Below are 21,396 nucleotides of genomic sequence, written 5' to 3'. Positions count from 1 at the left end.
GCTCCGGCGGCCCGCGGTCCTCAGGCGGTGGTCGCCTCTTCAACTCTCGTTCTCTTCGGTCTCTGAGCCACCCGCACCACAGGTGCCACCTGCTTCTTCAGGGCCTCTGTCCCGGCGTAAGGAGACCTCGGCAGTACGGCGTCCGGCGGGGGGCGTGGCCAGCACCAGGCCCCGCCCCTTCGGTGACGCGCCGGGTGGCGCGCGTGGGAGCCGAGAGTGGGGGGTGGGACCGGGTTTAGTAGGAGACCCGGGGGCCGGGGCCGCTTGCGGACGCCCGTCAGCCGGCTTCACTCGCTGCGTCTATTCGGAGGGGCGGCGGCGACCTCGGCCTCCAGCGTCTCTGGCGAGCTGTGGCGGCTGCTCCGGCGGTCAGGATGCTGCTGCTGGGTTTGCTGCAGGCGGGCGGGTCGGTGCTGGGGCAGGCGATGGAGCGGGTGACCGGCGGCAACCTCCTCTCCATGCTGCTAATCGCCTGCGCCTTCACGCTAGGCCTAGTCTACCTGATTCGCCTCGCAGTCGGCCACCTGGCCCCCCTGCCTGCCGGGGCGGTACGTGCACCCCAGGGAGTTCGGGCAGCGACCGCCGAGGCCTAAGGGCTAGGGGACGACGACAAAGGCGGCCAAAGGGCTAGGGGGAGTGGGGACCTCCGCAGTGCTCAGCTGGGCGGCGGCGGGGGGCACACTGGGGACTGGGCGGCGGCTGCAGCTCTGCTGCTTGTGGTGGTCGCGGCTGCCTTGGCCTTGCTGGCCTGGGTGCTGGGGACCCTGTAATCTGTCGCGGTCCCGGCGGTGGCCGCGTGTGGTCGTGGGGGTCGTGCTTGCCGCGTTCGTGGTCCTAGGGACGGTTGTGCTGGCCAAGGTGCTGGGGCCCCCGATGGCCGTGGCCAGATTGGTGGCTGTGGCTTGAGCGCCCTGGTGGCTGTACTGGCCACCCCAGTGGTGGTACAACCATCGGCAGCTGCGGCCCTGGTGGCCGTCATCTTGGTCCAGTGTCCTGTGGGCTGTAGTATTGCCCCTAATGGCGACTTATATCAATACGAAGGGGGGGGGGGGTGTTTGGTAGTGTGGGAGTGAAGGGACTGTCCCTTCTTATGATGCTAACGAAGTATCAGTTTCTTTAATTTAGTGTCTTTATTGACCATTAGCTTCATACTTACCTAATATAGTTGATGAATGTTTTTTTTTTTTTTTTTTAATTTCTTTATTCATGATAGACACAGGGCGGGGGTGGGGGTGGGCAGAGACACAGGCAGAGGGAGAAGCAGGCTCCACACAGGGAGCCTGATGCGGGACTTGGGGACTCCAGGATCACGCCCTGGGCCAAAGGCAGGCGCTAACCCGCTGAGGCACCCAGGGATCCCCTGATGAATGTATTCTTAACCAGCCAACACCAAGTAGCTTTTAAAACTGCCCTTTCACTGACAATGGAATGTAGAAACTATTGACCAAGTAGTTTGTAAAACCTGGGACATCTAAAGTACCTTTTCTTCTAGAGCTGATTTACTCTCTAAAACCAGTAGATGAGGGGTGCTGGGTGGTGGTTCAGCATCCCACCCTCCATCTCAGCTCAGGTCTTGATCTTAGGGTGGTGAGTTCAAGCCCCTTCCTGGGTGTGGAGCCTACTTAAAAAATAAAAAATAAAATCTGTGGATGAGATGTGTCCTGTTTCCTGATAAATGTAGCTTCTTGAAAGTTTCATGTCTTTCTATACCTCAAATCACTGTCTTTTTCTGTACCTTCTTTATACCTTTTTAAGGCAAGATTCTGGAACTAAAATTGTCAACGGTAGTGGTCAAGACAATGTAGTTTGATTTTCCTGGTTTTTCATCCTGCTAATGGTTAAGAAAGTTGCCTAGAGCCACCAGTAAATAATATTGGACATATTCTGGACAGTGTTCAGCATGTGTAATTTCAATACTTTGTGTTTGTGTAGTCATTTATCTTAAATGATGTTTTGAGTTTCTACTCTTTTTACTATTGTCCTCTCCTATGATATATGCAGTTTGGCTGTTCCTAAGTTACTGTTGATGCTTTATTTTTTGGTAACTTTTTAGTATTAGTGGTAAATTTCATTTGTTTATTCATGAAATTAAGTTGGGTTTCTCTCAAAATGAAATGTGAACCCCAAATTTTTTGTTTTTTCTTGCAGAAAAGTCCACCATACATTTTCTCTCCAATTCCATTCCTTGGACATGCTATAGCATTTGGGAAAAGTCCAATTGAATTCCTAGAAAATGCATATGAAAAGGTAAGTCTTCCAAATAATACAGGGAAAAAAATTAGTGCTTTTCAAACTTTTTTTGGATGGCAGAACACTAAAAAAGTGCGATCTTATGCTTATCCCCCAGTATAGGAAACTGATTAAATTGGAGCTGCTCCTGTAAGAGCTGGAAGGGTCTTGGAGACTCTCTTAACCAATCCCATGTCCTGGGTGATCTCACTGTACTTACTAATCATAGTTAAAATTGAAAACTGACTGACCCTTCTTTTTCTTAACCAATCACCTGTGGGATTTTCTAACCTACTCTACATATATCTCTGACTTCAGTTTCACTTGGATGACCCATGTGATACTGTGGCAATTCAGATCTTTCCCCTCTTTTTTTTTTCCCCCTCTTTTTTCTAATGAACTTTCTGATACTAATTCAGCCATTTATTCCACAGTCCCACTGTGAGTTGTCATCACTCTTAACTATTTCAGCGCCCAATATAAATTTAGACACTTTATTGTTAGATCACCTCTTCTTTTCCAGGCTTGCCTCTTGTCCTTCCATTAGAACCATGCTTTGACCTCATTAGACCTTCTAGTCCATTGTCTCATTTACTTTCTCTTGATCTATCAGCCTCTGTTCTTTACTTTCCTTTTTTTTCCAGTTTGGGACTGTCATCCATTATTTCAGTTATACTTTGGCCGATACCATATATTTCCTTGCCCCTGGATCTTTTCATTTTGCTTACCTGGTAAAGCTCCAGCCTTGGAGGGGTTTTTCTTCTTGTTTTCTTCTTCCTTGCACCAAATTAGTTCCTTCCTAATTTCATGATTTCCTAACCTGAACGAACTTTGAACACCACTCAGCAATCGTATTATGCTAAAGTATGGTTGGTATACTTTCCACTCCCCATAAAGACAATTTAAACCTACACTTTTTAAAACTCCTGAGTCTTCTTTCTTTCTATCAAAGGAGACAACTTTTTCTCCTCTTTAGAGATACAAAACCATCCAAAGAGAACTCTCTTGTGCTCCCACTTTCAAACATGCATTCTCTTTTCTTCTTGTTACACTAATTATAAAACACTTTGTGCTGGTACTTAGTGCTTTACATTGATTATCTTACTGAAGCTCCACAAAAATCCTTTCAGGTATATCCATTTTATAGATGATAAAACTGAGAAACAGGTTATATAATTTATTCTTGGGCTCACTACTGGCTAGTGGCCGACCCAGGATTTACACAGTCTGATTTCTGAGTCTGTGTTTTTAATGAAAATAACAACACAACAACAACAATAATAATAAAACACATGTAATGTTTACTATGGCCAACACACTTTAATATATTTATAATATCTATATACACAGCCATAGTCCTCATGGATATGATATATATTTAATCTTGATAATGGTAGGTACTATTACTATTTCTATTTTATGGATGAGGGAAACTGAAGTACAGAGAAGTTAAGTTCTTTTACTGTAGGACCAAGGTCACAACAGCTAACAGGTGGAGGAGCTGGGATGTGAATCTCAGAATCTTGTGCTCTGAGCTCACTAGGTGCTATCATGTTGGTTTTATTACACTATCTTGCTGCCTTTTGGAGGTTAAAGTCTCAATCCATCTTTGGTCTCAGGAACCTTAGGCTATAATTTCTTCTTTCTGTAGTGACTTCTCTCAACTGGATCTTTCCTATTTTCTCTGAAAAAAATTTAAAAGTCACTCATTTAAAAAGACCAGACTACTCAGTCTTCTTTCAGGTCCCTCCCCCTTCAGCAAGTTTTCTGTACTTACAGTCTCTATTTCCACATCTCCTGTTCACCCGAGTCTGTCAGCCCCTTCACTAATGAGCTCCATGTCCTAGTTCAATGAGCTTGACTCCTCAGCTGTATTTGTCACTGGTGATCTCTCCCTCCTCCTTAAATGTGGCTTCTCTCATTTCCCCTCCTATTTTTTGATTGCTTTTTCTCTAACTATTAATGGGCTCATGCCTGGCCATTTATTATTGGGGTTAATGGAGCTTTGGTCCTTGGCCTTTCCCAGGTGATCTCATCTCTAACCTGCAGCTACAGTTACCAGACACCCCAATTAATGTCTCTGGCTCAGGTCTGTTCTCTGATCCCCAGATCTGGATTGTCCCAACTTCCACATGATTCTGAATTGTCTAAGGTACCTGTTAGTCAACATTTCTGAAGTCTAACCCTTGTTTTTTTTTCTCTCTAATCCTGGTTGCCCTGTTTTCTCTTTTTACCACTTTTCTGTTTTGCAGAAGCCTAGGATTCATTCTTGATACTTTGCTCTCTTAATCCATTGCCATCTGCAGATTCTCTCTCCAAAATAATTCAGTATCCATCTGCTTCTGCCCCATCATTACCACGTGGCAAGTTTTCATTATCAGATTGCTGCAAGAGGCTCTAACTGGTCCTCTGACATTCCTTTTGCTCCTGTTCCTCCTTCCTCCATATGGCAGCCAGAGGGATTTTTCTTTTAAATATGCATATGTCAGTGTGTCTCTCCCATGCAGTTTAAAATCTTCTATGGCTTTCCATTGCTTGTAAGGAAAATACTTCTTGAATATGGCTTATGAGACTTTGTGTGATCTAGGCCCTACACACTCAGCTCTCATCTCATCCTCCATCCACCCCGCCCCCCATGCCTGGCTGCCATGCTGACCCCTGCTCATCAGCTCAGGTGGCCTTCCTCTCTTTGGTCTCCTTTTTTATCAGTTCTCTTATCACAGAGTTGCTTTCCTTCCCATAATACTTGTCCCATTTGCAATTTTACATTTGTTGATATGATTATTAGATTAAGTTGTGTCTTTTTCAATAGACTAAGCTACATGAGTCAAGGATGGTATTTTTGTTCACAATTATACCCCCAGAGCCTAGTCTTTAATAATAATCAAAAACTGCAAGGTAAAGCATTTACCACCCAACCAGATTAACAAAAAATTAAAAATTAAATTATTCAGTATTGATGAGATAGTAGTAAACTGGTAACTAAATTTCTGATGTTTTTACATAGCAAGTACAATAGGAAAGAAAGGTCATAACCTTTGGTGACTTCTATAAATTGATCTATAACCAAGGGAGGAAAATCTATATTCTCAGAGATACTCATTGCATAATTATACCTAATTAGTAAAGAACTGACATATCACCCATATGTCCAATAATGAAAGAATAACTATTAAAATGATGATGTCTGGGGCACCTGTATGGCTCAGTCGGTTGGGCATCTGCCTTTGGCTCAGGTCATGGTCCCAGGGTCCTGGAATCAACCCCTGTGTCAGAGAGCCTGCTTTTCCCTCTCCCACTCCTCCTGCTTGTGTTCACGCTCTCTCTCTGTCAAATAAGTAAATCTTAAAAAAAAAAAATTATGAGGTTGGTGTAAAGGATAGAAAATATTTTCAGTATAAACTGAAAAAAGAATAAAAAATTTATATTTTATTTGCAACTGGATGAAAATAATTATGAATTTGGACAAAGACTAGGTGAATAATTGCATTAGGTTTATGCATGTTTTAATTTTCAGAAATTTTTTGTGAATTAAGAAATTAGTGTTTCTTTTAGTGGTACATATTTTTCAGTATCATCACTATGGCTACTTTTCTTTCTTTAGTATGGACCTGTATTTAGTTTTACCATGGTGGGCAAGACATTTACTTACCTTCTGGGGAGTGATGCTGCTGCACTGCTTTTTAATAGTAAAAATGAAGACCTGAATGCAGAAGATGTCTACAGTCGTCTGACAACACCTGTGTTTGGGAAGGGAGTTGCATATGATGTGCCTAATCCAGTAGGTGACACTGTTAATGTTCAAGAAAGACAAACCTATAACATAATAGTTAAAGCTAGTAGTATAATATTGTACATTTAGAATGTAGAAAATATTGATTCCTTGATTCTAAAATCTGAAGGATGAGACATTTAAAAGAAGAAAAGCTCTGGGGAACTGACAAAGAATGAATATTCTGTTTTATAGCTGCAGGCATGGGCTAAGCAATTTTAAAGATTTCCTATACAAAGAAATAGAATCAATGATAACTTAGCGTTTGGAATTTGAGTCGAGTGGGTAACAAGAAAATCCCCTTATATTTTGGAAGGGCCTCCTACGGCTACAGTCCTGCCTGAAATTCTAGCATAAGAGCTCTTTTGAGCTAGAGTTTATTGGCTTTAGAAGTTTGTGTGATTTTTCTCCTCCTAAAGTCAAATATTAAAGTGCTGCAAATTGATGTAAAACAAATGAAATCTTTGGTTCAATTGCTTGGTGTGGGTTCTGGCTGAGATCATACCACATATTACCTGGTATCCTACTGTAGCAGTTAAGGGTTGACATCATGTGTTATTTCTGGAGATGAGGGAGGTGTAGGGGAATGAATGGCTCCTCAAGGCTAAAAGCAAGAGCCCTGAAAAATCCCTATGGTCAGATATATCTGTTCATTTTCTCACACTGCTTATCAGATTCTTAAAATAGAAATGTCCCAAGGGGTTATGACCATTAGGTGTCTTAGTGTGAATTTTTTTCAGTCAAACTATATTGATCTCATTAAACTTCAGGAAGATAGGGAGAGGAATGATACTTGCTTGGTAATGGAATAGGAGAATATGTGAAATAGGATAAAAATAATATGGAAGCATAATGAACCTTTGAGGGATTGTGTTGGTATCTGGGTTGGGTTGAGATGCTAGAAGATAACAGGATAGGAAAGGGAAGCCCTGGGGTCAGGAGTGGGAAAAAGCATGTGTAGGAAGGAAAGGCAGTGGGATTCCTAATATCATTAGTTAAGGGCCTGAATACCAGGTATCTCTCTACATGTTACTTCAGATCCATGTAAATGCTCTGTTTCCCATGTGTGGTATAGTTTTAAAAAATCCTTCTACTATTTTTATTTTCAATATCTTTTTTTCAGAATATTGTTTTCTTTGAGTGTTACAGAGTTCTAATAATCCATGTGAATCTTGTGATAAAACAAAATTGTGTCTTAATGGTTGGTATTATACTGTTAATATTTTCAAGGTTTTTTTGGAGCAGAAGAAAATGCTAAAAAGTGGCCTTAACATAGCCCACTTTAGACAGCACGTTTCTATAATCGAGAAAGAAACAAAGGAATACTTTCAAAGTTGGGGAGAAAGTGGAGAAAAAAGTAAGCAAACTGTTTTGTTTTTGCATTTGTTCTAATATTTCTGTTTTTTTTTTTATGACTACAAATATAAGAATACATGTATATGTGTAATGAAAAACCAACTGCAGCATATGTAAAACCACCATAGCCTTAATGGAAAGAATGTTTTGATAACCACACAGTTGAAAAGACCTCTAAGAGGGGACCCCTGGGTGGCTCAGTGGTTTAGCGCCTGCCTTTGGCCCAGGGTGTGATCCTGGAGTCCCAGGATTGAGTCCCTCATCGGGCTCCCTGTGTGGAGCCTGCTTCTCCCTCTGCCTGTGTCTCTGCCTCTCTTTCTCTCTATGTCTCTCATGATGAATAAATAAATAAAATCTTTTTTTTTTTTTAAATAAATAAAATCTAAAAGGAAGAGGAAGTGATTATTGCTGTTCACTTAGCAAAACTTTAAAATGGGCTAATTAACGTGCACGTTATTCAGCTCATTTGTACAAATAATATAAAAATGATTCATAATTAAATTTTGAAATAAACTGAATGTTAAGACTTTTTTGCATGGTCATTTTAAGACAGTAAATAACGTTTTTAACCTCCGTGGGCAAGTAAAAGTCTAAATGATTTAATTTTGTATGTAATACCCTATTTATTTGATACTTATTTCATGAAAAAGGTAAATTTAAATACATAGGTTTTACTCTGTCACCAAATATATGCTTTCTTGCATTATGTAGAGAGTATAATGAGTATAACTTGATTGTCCTTGGATATTTATGTGAATCCATCTTTTATATTGGACAATAAGTGTTCCTTTCAGGGAAAATTGCCAGCTCAAAGCAGGAAGCAACATTTGCCTACAGGGCATCAAGACCTCTGTATAGGTCCCCATGTTCTGGGTGTGGTCTTCAGTTTCTGTAAAAGATCCAGAAACTTGATTTTATTTTTTATTTACCTGAAGCTGATGTGACATATTTCTAGCTATATAAGAACCTGATGTAAAACTAAAATGCCTCTAAATAAGTGCAAATGAGACAAAGTTACAGCACTGAGATCACCAGAATTTGCTAAACTTCATTGGTAAATCTAATTAGAAAGCCAGGTGATAATTGGAAGTTCATTTGGCAAACACGGAATTAAATAATATATTAACAGGGTAATTTTTATGACTTTTAAATGTCATCCAAATGTGCTTCCCTGATGCATTTGTCTCCTGTTTGGGATATACCAGTTAGTAATTAGCTACAGTTTTCTTTTATATATAGTCAAGCAAGGCTTCAGATTTTATTCCTGGTCTTCCTGCTTTTGACCTGGGAAATAATCCGTTCTCCAGTTTTTCGACTGCTATACCTTGGGAAGCACCTGGTATACATTAAATAACCAATTTACTGCTTTTGTTACACTGTGAGTTGGGACTCCTGTATCTTCATTTTTTACAAATTTTATTTTTAAGTAATTTCTATACCCAATACAGGGCTCGAACTCATGACCCCGGGATCAAGAGTCATGTGCTCTACTGAGCCAGCCAGGCGCCCCTCACTATATTCATTTTTATTTTCAATTTATCTTTTCAAGTTGAAGAGTCATGAGTGAGGTTTAGAGATCCTTTGTGGCCTCTATTTTGGCTGTCCAGGGATGCTTTCCATTAGGAGTTTTTTGTTCCTCTTTGTTGTGTCCATGTCTGTCTGTAGGCTTTTTTTGAGGATACAAACAGCATCTTGTTGATTCTTGAGTTTTTATTGTTTTCCTTTGTAATACTTCTATGTCTGAGAAAGCAGAAAATTTCCAGAGAATATTTGGCAATAGTAATGGGAATGATCTTTTTTCTTCTAGATTTGTTTGAAGCTCTTTCGGAGCTCATAATTTTAACAGCTAGCCATTGTTTACATGGCAAGGAAATCAGAAGTCAACTCAATGAGAAAGTGGCACAACTGTATGCAGATTTGGATGGAGGGTTTAGCCATGCAGCCTGGCTGCTGCCAGGCTGGCTTCCCTTGCCTAGTTTCAGGTATGGATAAAGAAACTATACTTGCTTATTTAACTGTAGAATTGCTGTAGTGTTGGTATGCTTTGCGTGAACAGAGATAAAAGATAAACATAAAAGAGACAAATTAGGGGAGATTATGACCCCCCATGCTTCTATAAGAATTCAAGACGGGTTTTCTTTATATAGTGAGTTCACTTAAGCTAAATTTCAGTTTATTAAAGAGGTAATTTGTTGTCTAGCTGTTCTAATTTAAAACCTACTAATCTCACATATTCCTTCTACTCAGGAAAGTCTCTGGACTCTACCTAGAAGTGATACCCCTCTATGTACTTATTTGAAAATATTTTACTGTTTTATAGCATACTGTGAATTTGTTTTGAAGTATTAGTGCCTTTAATTTTCTCTTTGTTTTCTTATAACTATACTGTGATTTCTGTAAGGGCAGGGACCATCTGATACAAAGAAATATTGCTTACAAGACTCAACATATAATTTAGTATCTTGCATAGTTAGTGGGCTTTCTGTATCTTTTGATTCATTTATGTTCAGGTGAGAGATGGGGAAGAATTAAATTGGTACTCCCTTTTCTTTCTACTTCTGCTATTTCTATATAGTTACAGGATAAAGAAGGGGAGAAAAAGGGAAAGCCAGGAGAGATTCTCTGGAATTCTTTGGATTCATAATTCTTTGTAAGGAGCTTTCCAGTTTTCAAAATGCTTTCATCCATAGCCTGTAGTAGGTTCTCCAGAAATGTGCAACAAGCCTGTTTTTACCTTGTCTATCTCCTGGATGAAGTCAGAAATTCCTGAGCTTGATATGATAGACCTTTCCCAGTTCAGCCCAGTCTTTCTCTGTCTTCGCTGAATCAAATGATTTAACCAAATTATTCCATTCCCTTTCTTAAACAGGCCTTATGTTTTCCTGGCACTGCTGTGTTCTTATTGATAAACGTCTTCTGCCCACATTGTCTCAGTTGATCCTCAGTAACAGTCTTACAAACACAGCAGGGCAGCAATTTGTATTGGAAGGCTTAGTTAGGAAGTTAGTTAGTTAGGAAGGGGCTAGGTAGTCAGATTGCCTGGTTTTAAATGTTAGCTCCACTGCTTTCTGGCTGTGTGATACTATGCAGCTGCCTGTGGATTGATCATAAGAGCATCGACCTCGCAGGAGGTCAAAGTGGGTAATTCATTTTGTAAAATACTTATAGTACTGTTAGTATAGTTTGTTACCTAGTGAGCATCGTACTTTAAAGGTAAGGTTTGGGCACCTGAAGTTTGTTTTCCGACTCTACTAGTATTTTTGCCTCCAACAAAACCATGGTGTTTCAGAAAATGAAAAATAGAATCAAATCCTGTATACTGTAGTCATGTTCTAAATCCTAGATGTTTATCATCCTAAATAAATCCTAGGTTTATTCAAATCCTGAATCATCTTCTTCTTCTTCTTCTTCTTTTTTAAAAAAATCCTGAATCTTCTAAGAAAACCAGAATGACTCTCCAACTTCTACAAGAATTAATTTGGTTAAAATGGGAATTTCATTAATTTAAAGGAGTATTCTGCTTTCTGTTAAATGGAAAGTAATTCTAAAGGAATAATCACAAGTCTTGTTCTAGACCTTTCCTTAGAACAAAGAGAGTAGGGGGAATCCCTGGGTGGCTCAGCAGTTTGGCACCTGCCTTTGGCTCAGGGCGCTATCCTGGAGTCCCGGGATCGAGTCCCGCGTCGGGCTCCTGGCATGGAGCCTGCTTCTCCCTCTGCCTGTGTCTCTGCCTCTCTCTCTCTCTCTCTGTGTCTATCATAAATAAATAAATAAATGAGTAAGTAAGTAAATAAATAAATCTTTAAAAAAAAAAAGAACAAAGAGTATGTTAAGAATACATCTGTTAGGACACATTTCTTGCCTTTAAGGACCCTAGAAATTTCTAACTAAGATTTTTATGGCTTTTTTTTTTTTCTTTTGGTTCTGAGGTTTCTGTCCATTGTTTCAGAGTCATTGAAGTTAGTTAAATAAGGTTGCGTTAAGCTAGGTCCTGGTTATTTTCAAAATGGGTCTAATGCCAGAAAGTATGACATTGTTTTTTAATCATTTTCATCTTTGAATCACAGACGCAGGGACAGAGCTCACCGAGAGATCAAGAATATTTTCTACAAAGCAATCCAGAAGCGCAGACAGTCAGAAGAAAAAATAGATGATATTCTCCAAACTTTACTAGATTCTACTTACAAGTAAGAGCTGCTCAGATCATATGTTAAGCTGAAACAGGAAATTACACATTAAAATGTGCTTAAATAATATATCCAGTCAAAAAACAGTGATACTGACAAAATTAGTAGCTATGAGCTGTGGGCTTATTAAATGGATGAGACTCGAATTACTGGGGTCCCATGCCTGCCTGGAGCCCCAAGACCGCGCATGGGGAAAGCTCTGCTGACAAACTGGAACAATGTCCTTTGTAATGAAAATCCTACTTTTCTTTGGTCCACCTCTGTTCCCTAAGGGAAAAAAATTCTCACTTGTGATGGGCAAATGCAAGAGACTGTTAAACTTGAAAAATTTATTCACGAAGACCGTTTATTTAAATGTGAAGGCATGAAATGGGTCTGCCAAAATGTTAAATTTGTGTGCGATTGATTCCATAGGGATGGGCGTCCTTTGACAGATGACGAAGTGGCAGGCATGCTTATTGGACTGCTCTTGGCAGGGCAGCATACATCCTCAACTACTAGCGCCTGGATGGGCTTCTTCTTGGCCAGAGACAAAACACTTCAAGACAAATGTTATTTAGAACAGAAAACAGTCTGTGGAGAAGATCTGCCTCCTTTAACTTATGACCAGGTTTGTTGCATTTTTATTTTCATTGCTGCTTTATGACTTTGAGTATTTAATGAGTGGCTAGTTTTTAAAGGGGATAACTTGAGATATTCTGTTTACTATCGATTAAATTGCTTAGCTTCTTTATTTCTAGAAAATTCCCCATAGCCCTCCCTAAAATGTCTTAATGTTGGATTCAGTTTGCTAGGATTTTTGCATCCATGTTGATAAGGGATATTAATGTGTAGTTTTATCATGAGGTCTTTGACAGGTTTTGGTACACAGTAATGCTGGTCTCATAGAATGAGTGTACAAGTGTTCCCTCCTCTTTATTGTTTTGGAAGAGTTTATGAAGGGTTGATATTGTTTCTTATATTTCTGGTTAGAGATCACCAGTGAAACTATATGAGTCTGTGCTTTTCTTTGTGGGAAGTTGATACTTGTTATACATCTATTCATATGTTCTGTTTCTTCTGGAGTCTTTAGTTTGTATCCTTTAGAAATTTGTCCATTTTCATCTAGGTTACCTAACTCATTGGCTTATAATTGTTATCGTATTCTCTTATAATCCTTACTGTTTCTGTAAGGTCAGCAGTGATGTCTCTTTCATTTCTGATTTTATAACTTTTAAAATAATAGCTTAATTGATATATAATTTACATACTATAGACCAGTCCATTTAGAGTGTATAATTTACTCTTTTTTGATATATTCAGAATTGTGAGAACCATCACAATTTTAGAACATTTAAATCACTTCCAAAAGAAAGCTGGTACCCCGTATTAGTCACACTCCATTTCCCCTGTCCCCGGCAATCACTGATCTACCTTTTGTCTGCATGGATTTGCCTTATTTTGGACATTTCATATAAACGGGATCATAACAATATGTGGTCTTTTATGACCGGCTTCTTTTGCTTACCATGTTTTCATATTCATCCATGTAGTAGCATAATTTTTGCTAACGTTTTTCCTTTTTTAGACAAATGAATTTTTGCAGGCCCTTACTATGCTATTCTTCAGGGTGATTATCTCTCTTACTTGCCCTCTTTCCCTTGTTGACCATGTAGTAATAGAACAAGATAATCTCAGATGCTGAACCAGTGACCTCTGTACTCCTACCAGAATATAATCTATCTTATAACCCAGAAGTTTAAGTAATATTGCATATTGTTGAAGTAAGTTAAATATTTGTAAAACTCAGGAAATATTTTCCCTTTTTAGCTGAAGGATCTAAATTTACTAGATCGCTGTATAAAAGAAACATTAAGACTTCGGCCTCCTATAATGACCATGATGAGAATGGCCAAAACTCCTCAGGTGAGTCTCTTGGTTAGAGCTCCCCTTCCATGCCCTCAGTTTTTATTTATCAAAAAGAAGAAATATAACAGCAAGGAGGATTTTTAAAATTAAGCAAGTAGAATAATTGTTTCTACATAATTATAGTTTTATATATTCTAACTCTGATATATAATTACATATTCTATTTATATAGCTATTTTTTATATAATTAGAGAGTATATGTGCTAATCTGTTCCCTGCATTTTTACTTAACAATTAGGGTTTTAAAAATGATAGTGTATTTTTTTCCTGGCTTAAAAAAAAAGCATGTTTTGTTAAAAATTCTGATAGTATGGAAATACATAAATTAGATTGTGAAAGGCTCCTTGATATCCCTCTGCTACCTCTGAGGCATTTATATCTTTTTAAAATTTCCAGCCCAATGTTGGCTCACTTGAAAATCATCTTGAGTTAAAATAATTTTTAGCTGGCCTATCATCTAGCTAATTTTTAAATATACATATATCACATGTGTGTTAATGGTCTGGTTATTGGGTAGAATATTTTTGTATTACCTAATGAAATGTGTTGGGACTCCTGGGTGGCTCAATGGTTGAGCGTCTGCCTTTGGCTCGGGTCATGATCCTGGAATCGTGGAACCGAGTCCTGCATCAGGCTCCCCTTGGGAAGCCTGCTTCTCCCTCTGCCTGTGTCTCTGCCTCTCTCTCTGTGTCTCTCATAAATAAATAAGTAAAATCTTTAAAAAAGAATGAAATGTGTTGCTTTGATTTCTAGACCATTGCAGGGTATACCATTCCTCCAGGACATCAGGTGTGTGTTTCTCCCACTGTCAACCAAAGACTTAAAGACTCATGGGTAGAACGTCTGGACTTTAATCCTGATCGGTACTTGCAGGACAATCCAGCATCAGGAGAGAAGTTTGCTTACGTGCCATTTGGAGCTGGTAAGATACCATTTTACATTTGAAATGTTTGCTCTGATAATATATTTATGTCTGTCAAAATAATCTATATGAATTTTATTTACAAATACCTTTCCTCATAGGGACATTCCTGTAAACATTTGTAGGAGTATAAACTTTGCCAAGTTGGAAAAACTATTTGTACTAAAGGAAATAGTTTTGTGAATCCTTATATAATGCTCTATTACCTTCTTACCAATTTAGTTTTATCAGGGTTAATTTTTTATAGCCCACCCTATTTTCCCTTATAGTAGTATTTAAAGCTCTGTGAATTGTTTTAAAGAACCAGTGGAATTAGCACACCATTTAGTCAATTATTTAAGGCTAAATAAGATAATAGATTATCAGTGTTTCAGAAAAGAGCAAAAGCAGTCTTGTTAAAATTGAAGCTTTTATGGATTGTTAGTCAACTTTTTCGTTCTCTGTATCCTTAAGATAAAATGGTCTTTAAATTTGGGCAGGTCTTGCATAGGTTTGCAAACTTCTGCATTTCAATTAAGATCCTTAAATTACGCAGGGAGACCCTTGTTCCTGCAATAATTTCTCTGTTCATTGGTACTCTACAGATTAAACTATATTTTATGACTTTAGTCTTTCCAAAGAGATTTTAAGTGGCACAACTTTTTTGTTATTGATCACACTTTTTCTACATGTAAAGGAAAGTATAAAATCCTTTAGGGACTTTAGATCATAGTAACTTTGATAAATAAATTTAATAATATAGTATATAACATTACATTTAAAGGAGTTGTAGAATGTTCAAACATTTGGAAGGGGCATTAGTTCTGTGGTCCAAAATCTGCCCCAAAGAAGAATCATTTCTAATCTGGTAATTACCTGGATTCCACTTGAACTTTTTTAGGTAATAGATTGCTCAGTTACCTTCTATGGCAGCTCATTTCATTTTTTGGACAGCTCCCATTTTAAAAAACTTACATTAAAGCCATCATCTGGGGGTGCCTGGCTGGCTCAGTCAGTACAGCACATGACTCTTGGTCTCAGGGTCATGAGTTCAAGCCCCATGTTGGGTGTGAAGTCTACTTAAAAAAACAAAAAGCTGTAATCTGTTTCCTTTTAACATCCCATTGTGTTTAACATCCCCTAATTATATTCTCTGAAGTTTATACTGTGTATCTCTGAGCTATCTGAATAGAAGATATAACATTCCCTCAAATCTGTCATCATTGTGCTAGTTTCCTAGGGCTACTGTAACTCCCACAAATTAGATGACTTAAAACAAAAGACATTTATTCTCCTACATTTCTGGCCGGAAGTCTGAAATCAAGGTGTTGGAAGGACCTTGTTCTCCCTCATGGCTCTAGGGGAGAGTCTTTGCTTGTTCCTAGCTTTCAGTGGCTCTTGACAATCTTTGGCATTCCTTGGCTTGTAGCTACATCACTCTGACCACTATCTTCACTGGCCGTCTGTCCTATGGGTGCCTGAGTCCTCGCATGTCTTTCTTTGAAGGGCACCAGCATTGGACTTAGGGCTTACCCTAACCTGGGTATGACTTCATCTTAACTAATTATATCTGCAAAGTCTGATTTTTGAGTGGACATGAATTTTGGGAGGGGGATACTCTTCTACCCCATTTGATCATCAGGTTCAGTGTGTCCAATTTCTTCAATCATTACTTTCTGTAATTTTTTCTGTTTTTGTGCACATAGCATGTAGCTTACTCATTTTCATAATATTACCTTATATGAATCATCAGAATTTATCCATTTTCCTATTAATTTGTCCTTAGGATTCTTCTAATTTCCTGCTATTAACATAATTCTCTAACTAATCTCCTTGTAAGCCAAGCCTCTCCTTAGTTGTTATATTTGAACATGGAATGGCTTGTAAACACCCTTCTTAAACAGAGCTCCTAGAAGTAAGAGCATTTATAGGCCACACAAGCACTGTGCTAATAATAAGCATTTTTTTGGTTAATTATTTCCCTATTAATCTTCACAACCACACTATCAGGAAGGGACTGTCTTATTCACTTTTCAGAAACGGAAACCAAGGCTTAGCAAGGCCTTTTTCAATTCCAATAATTTGGCTTGATCTTTTGGTATTCCCTGAAAAGCCATCCTTTGTTACTGAGCTTACTACCTTATGAGGTTTTAGTAGGCCAGAAAGATTGGAAGGTATTAGTTCTTTTCTGGCTTACACATTTCTGATACCATCTTTTATCAAATTTGTTCTCTGGCTTTTATATATAATCTTTTATTAAAAATACATGAGTTATATTTTGTCTTATTAAAATTTCCCCATTTTAATAAAAAAAACTTCCAAGTCAGAAGAATTTTATAGTGAACATTGATATACCTATTATCTAGATTCTGCCACTAACATTTTATCCTTGTTTTATCACATATCCATCCATCAATCCATTTACTGTGCATTTCAAAGTAGACTGTCTACATCAGTGTATGTCTCCCTGAATTTTTCTCCAAGTATATAATAACTGCAGTTCAGTATTTTAGTTTTGGTGTAATGTTTTACAATGAAATACTCAAATCTTAAGTGAATATTGTTTTGACAAATAACCTCATTCAAATCTAATTTATTGATTTTTTTAAACTGTTGGTTCCTGGTCCTATCTAAATCCTTTGCCTGGCCCCAAGTTGTGAAGACATGGTTTTAACATTTATGTTTAGGTCTATGATCATCTGGAATTAGTGTTTGAGTTTGGTGTGAGACAGGAATTAAGGCTTTTTTTTGTTTTTAAAATTATTTTAATAGACTGTATTTACTAGAAAGAGAGATAGCAAGAGAAAGAGCACACAAGGTGAGGGAGGGGCAGAGGGAGAAGCAGGCTCCCCTCTGAGCAGGGAGCCTAATGCTGGGCTCCATTCCAGGACCTGGGGATCACGACCTGAGCAAAGGCAGATGCTTAACCGATGGAGCCACCCAGATACTCCCCACTCCCGCCTTTTTTTTTTTTTTTTATGTTAGATAAATGGTTATTCCAGCACTATGTGTTGAAAAGATTTTTTTTTCCATTGGTTTGCTTTATTTAGTGCCTTTGTTGATAATCAAATAACCATAAAAGTATGTCTTGGCTGTTTGCTGTAGTCTGTCGCTCTACTTCTTTTTTTTTGTTTTTCTTTTTTGTCGCTCTATTTCTTGAGCCCTGTGCACGACTGCATTGTCTTGGTTGCTGTGAAAGAAAAAAACCCACTCTCACTTAGAACACTTTTGACAACATTTCTGATCACCAAATATTTGGGTGTTTTTCCCACACCAATTCTCTGTGGACACCCACAATTTCAACTTGGTTCTGATACTACCCAACTGTGGTTAGCACAGACCCCATAGGTTAAGGCCTTAGTCCCACAGGATTCCCTCTTGCCCTCCCATGACTTGAGATACCTATTGCAAATCCAGATTGTCTCCTGTTTTTCTGACCAGTGAGCTATAAACCAGAGGTTTTCTTGATCTCCTTGGGGTTCCACAGTTTCTTAAAATGGCTTACAGAACTCAGAAAGCAGTTTATTTACTGGATTAATAGTTTATTACAAAGGAGGGGATACAATTCAGGAAGACCTGATTGGAGATGCATAGGGCAAGGTATGGGGGGAAGGGGCACAGAGCTTCCATGTCCTTTGGGTATGCCCCACTCCCAGTACCTCCATATGTTCACCAAGCAGGAAAGCTCTCCGAATGCTACCTCTCAATCCTTCCATACTATAGGATTTTTAGTGGAGGCTTCCTATTGTAGACACAATTGATTAAATCATTGATGATTAATTCAATCTCTAGCCCCTTCTCCTTCTTTCCAAGAAGGTCAGGGGTTGGGGCTAAAAGTTCTAACGCTTTAATCACATGGTTTGTTCCCCTGGCAGCCAGGCCTTACTCTAAGGGGATTTCCCAAAGTCCTCTCATTAACAAACTCCAGTGTGGTTGAAGGGGGCTTTTATGAATAACAAAAACTTCTTGCTTCTTTATTGCTCCTTTCATGTAAGAAATTCCAAGCTGTTTGAGGAGCTCTGTGCCAAGGATGGGAGAAAGAGCAAATATATATTTATTACAAACCACAGTATCAGAGTTGCTGCACTGTTAGTTAGCATTGAAGTCAGATTTGAAATCAATTTAAGTCTTCCAACTTTTTTTTTTCTTAAGACTGCTCCGGATATCCTAGGTCCTCCTTTGCATTTTCATATGCAGTTTAAATAAACTTTTTGATATCCAGTTAGTGAACATACAGTGTAATAATAGTTTCAGGGATCCCTGGGTGGCGCAGTGGTTTGGCGCCTGCCTTTGGCCCAGGGCGCGATCCTGGAGACCCGGGATCGAGTCCCACATCGGGCTTCCGGTGCATGGAGCCTGATTCTCCCTCTGCCTGTGTCTCTGCCTCTCTCTCTCTCTCTGTGACTATCATAAATAAATAAAAATTAAAAAAAAATAGTTTCAGGTTCATGATATAGTGATTCAACACTTCTGTACAACACTCAGTGCTTATCACAAAGTGCACTCCTTCATCCCCATCACCTCTGTCTCCCATTGGCCACCCACCTCCATTCTGATAATCATGTTTGTTCTTTATAATTGAGTCTGTTTCTTGGTTTCCCTCTTTTTTCCTCCTTTGCTTGTTTCTTAAATTCCACATATGAGTCAAATCATATGGTATTTGTCTTTCTCTGATTTTGCTTATTAGCTCTCTCTAGCTCCATCCAGGTCATTGCAAATATCAGGACCTCATTTTTTTTTTTAAGGCTGAGTAATAGTCCATTTTGGTGTGTCTTCTTTATCCATTCATCAGTTGATGGATACTTGGGCTATTTCCATAATTTGGCTATTGTAGATAATGGTGCTATAAACATTAGGGTGCATGTATCCTTTTGAATTAGTATTTTTTTATCCATATGCATTTTAGAAACAACTTGTCAGTTTTTACACATATATAACCTTTTAAATTTTGATCTTGACATGTGTTGCTATTTTGATTTATTAAATCCCTTTTTCTTCCATTATTTTGAAATGGCATTTAAAGTTTTTTTAATTAATTTTTTAAAAAGATTTTATTTATTCATGAGAGACAGAGAGAGAGGCAGAGACACAGGCAGAGGGAGAAGCGGGCTCCATGTAGGGATCCTGATGTGGGACTGGATCCTGGGACTCCAGGATCATGCCCTGGGCCGAAGGCAGGCGCTAAACCACTGAGCCACCCAGGGATCCCCTTTGTTTTTTTTTTTTAAAGATGGTATTTTTAAGTAATTCTACACCCAGCAGGGGGCTTGAACTCAATCCCGAGATCAAGAGTTGCATGCTCCTCTGACTGAGCCAGCCAGGTGCCCCTGGCATTTAAAGTTTTGATTGAAGGGTTAATACTGACTTTTAACTAGGGCTCTCTTAGGACAGAAGCTAAAGAATATTCTAGTACATTCACAAAGTATATTGTCATCATAGATTTCAGTTTACATATATTTAAACTTAGGTAGATAGGACATTTACAGAAAAGTAATTAGAAGAGTCATTATTATAATTACCCAAGTGCTGTTTCCCTTATAAAAAACTTTGAAAATCTCCTGAGATTTTTATTAACTATTTTATTTTACATTTTTTTTTTACAATCTTCTTTTATGTGAAAAGAATAGGTCATCTTTTCCCTATACTATCTCTATATCTGGTGTCCATCCAAACGGTAAACAAATTTATCACTCCAGGTAAAAAGAAGGGAGAAAGAATTTCAATTAATTCTTATTAAAACTTTCTTTTTTCAATAGGGCGTCATCGTTGTATTGGGGAGAATTTTGCCTACGTTCAGATCAAGACAATTTGGTCCACTATGCTTCGTTTATATGAATTTGATCTCATTGATGGATATTTCCCCACTGTGAATTATACAACCATGATTCATACCCCTGAAAACCCTGTTATCCGATACAAGCGAAGATCAAAATGAAAAAGGCTGCAAGGAACTAATATGTGAAACATCACTGTAAACTGCAAAAGCATTTGAAGAGAATGAAGTTTATGAAACTCTTGGTGTACTCTTTTTTTTTTTTTAGTATAAGTTTAAAAGATAGCTAGTTTAACTTATGGTTTTTATATTTTCTTAACCGAATGGTTCCAACAAATCTAATGGCATTTCAGATATTTCCTAATAGTTTTATGGTGGTTATTTACTATATATGCTTTATTTAAGGAAATCAAGCTTACTAGTATGAAATTATTTAGGGCGATCTTGGAATTGACAGATTCTAAACACAGTTTCCAGGTATTAATCTTAACATCAAACATAGCTCTTTGAAAAGTACATCCAGGGTATTCACATCTTGAACTAGATCTGCAAGTATAAATGCCCAGGGAGATACCTGGAAACCTTAGGTTATTTATTTACTGGGTAATGTTTGTGTGTGTGAGTGAGGATGGGTGGGGTAGGGAATAAACTCACATTTAAAGTCTTGGATAAAAAGGAATCCCATCAATTGTTTCAGTATGGTGATACCCAGCAATGATGGAGCTATATGCTGTAGTCCTTTGAAATTTTAATTAGAAGCATTGTCTCCAGGAAACCGAGAGAGATCTGACAATGACTTAGTAATTATATTTCCTAAAGAACAATTATTAATACTAAATACTGTATATGTATCTTGATCTAATTACTAAATATTACCTATTTATCGACCTGATAAATTTGTATATGGTTCTACATGGTGACATATATGTGAGAAGTCCAAAATGAAGTCCTTAAGGAATAACTTTTTTTCTCTTTGGCTCTAGGTGGTCTCCTGGTCCTCTCTAAAATCTAATTAGGGATGTTTCTATTATTAGTTCTGTTTATTAAAACACATTTAGGTTAATGACTTTTTTTTTTTTAAATACAAAAATCAGGGGATTCCTGGGTGGCTCAGCGGTATAGCGCCTGCCTTCGGCCCAGGGCGTGATCCTGGAGTCCCGGGATTGAGTCCTGTGTCAGGCTCCCTGCATGGAGCCTGCTTCTCCCTCTGCCTGTGTCTCTGCCTCTCTCTCTCTCTCTCTCTCATGAATAAATAAAAATCTTAAAAAAG

At 38.4% G+C, this 21,396-nt stretch overlaps 1 protein-coding gene across 3 annotated transcripts; it reads left to right on the top strand.

Moving 5' to 3' along the window:
- The first annotated feature begins 1 nt into the window (after position 1).
- CYP51A1 (cytochrome P450 family 51 subfamily A member 1) lies at positions 2-21,189 on the top strand. 3 transcript variants are annotated; one of them, XM_038556777.1, is made up of 10 exons: positions 2-116; positions 2,149-2,247; positions 5,834-6,010; positions 7,232-7,358; positions 9,165-9,339; positions 11,425-11,544; positions 11,959-12,154; positions 13,354-13,449; positions 14,206-14,374; positions 20,110-21,189. In XM_038556777.1, the coding sequence occupies exons 3-10, from the start codon at positions 5,858-5,860 to the stop codon at positions 20,286-20,288; spliced, it is 1,215 nt and encodes a 404-aa protein (XP_038412705.1). In that variant the 5' UTR covers positions 2-116; positions 2,149-2,247; positions 5,834-5,857; the 3' UTR covers positions 20,289-21,189. The 3 variants fall into 3 exon arrangements, with proteins under 3 accessions (XP_038412705.1, XP_038412706.1, XP_038412704.1); XM_038556778.1 differs by having other exon boundaries at positions 62-82; XM_038556776.1 differs by lacking the exon at positions 2-116 and adding an exon at positions 213-548.
- The last annotated feature ends 207 nt before the right edge of the window (positions 21,190-21,396 follow it).

This window comes from Canis lupus, chromosome 14, assembly GCF_011100685.1.
Source record: "Canis lupus familiaris isolate Mischka breed German Shepherd chromosome 14, alternate assembly UU_Cfam_GSD_1.0, whole genome shotgun sequence".
NCBI classification, from domain to species: domain Eukaryota; kingdom Metazoa; phylum Chordata; class Mammalia; order Carnivora; family Canidae; genus Canis; species Canis lupus.
The sequence above is the reverse complement of the archived record's forward strand: the minus strand, read 5'-3'. Positions and strand labels throughout refer to the sequence as shown.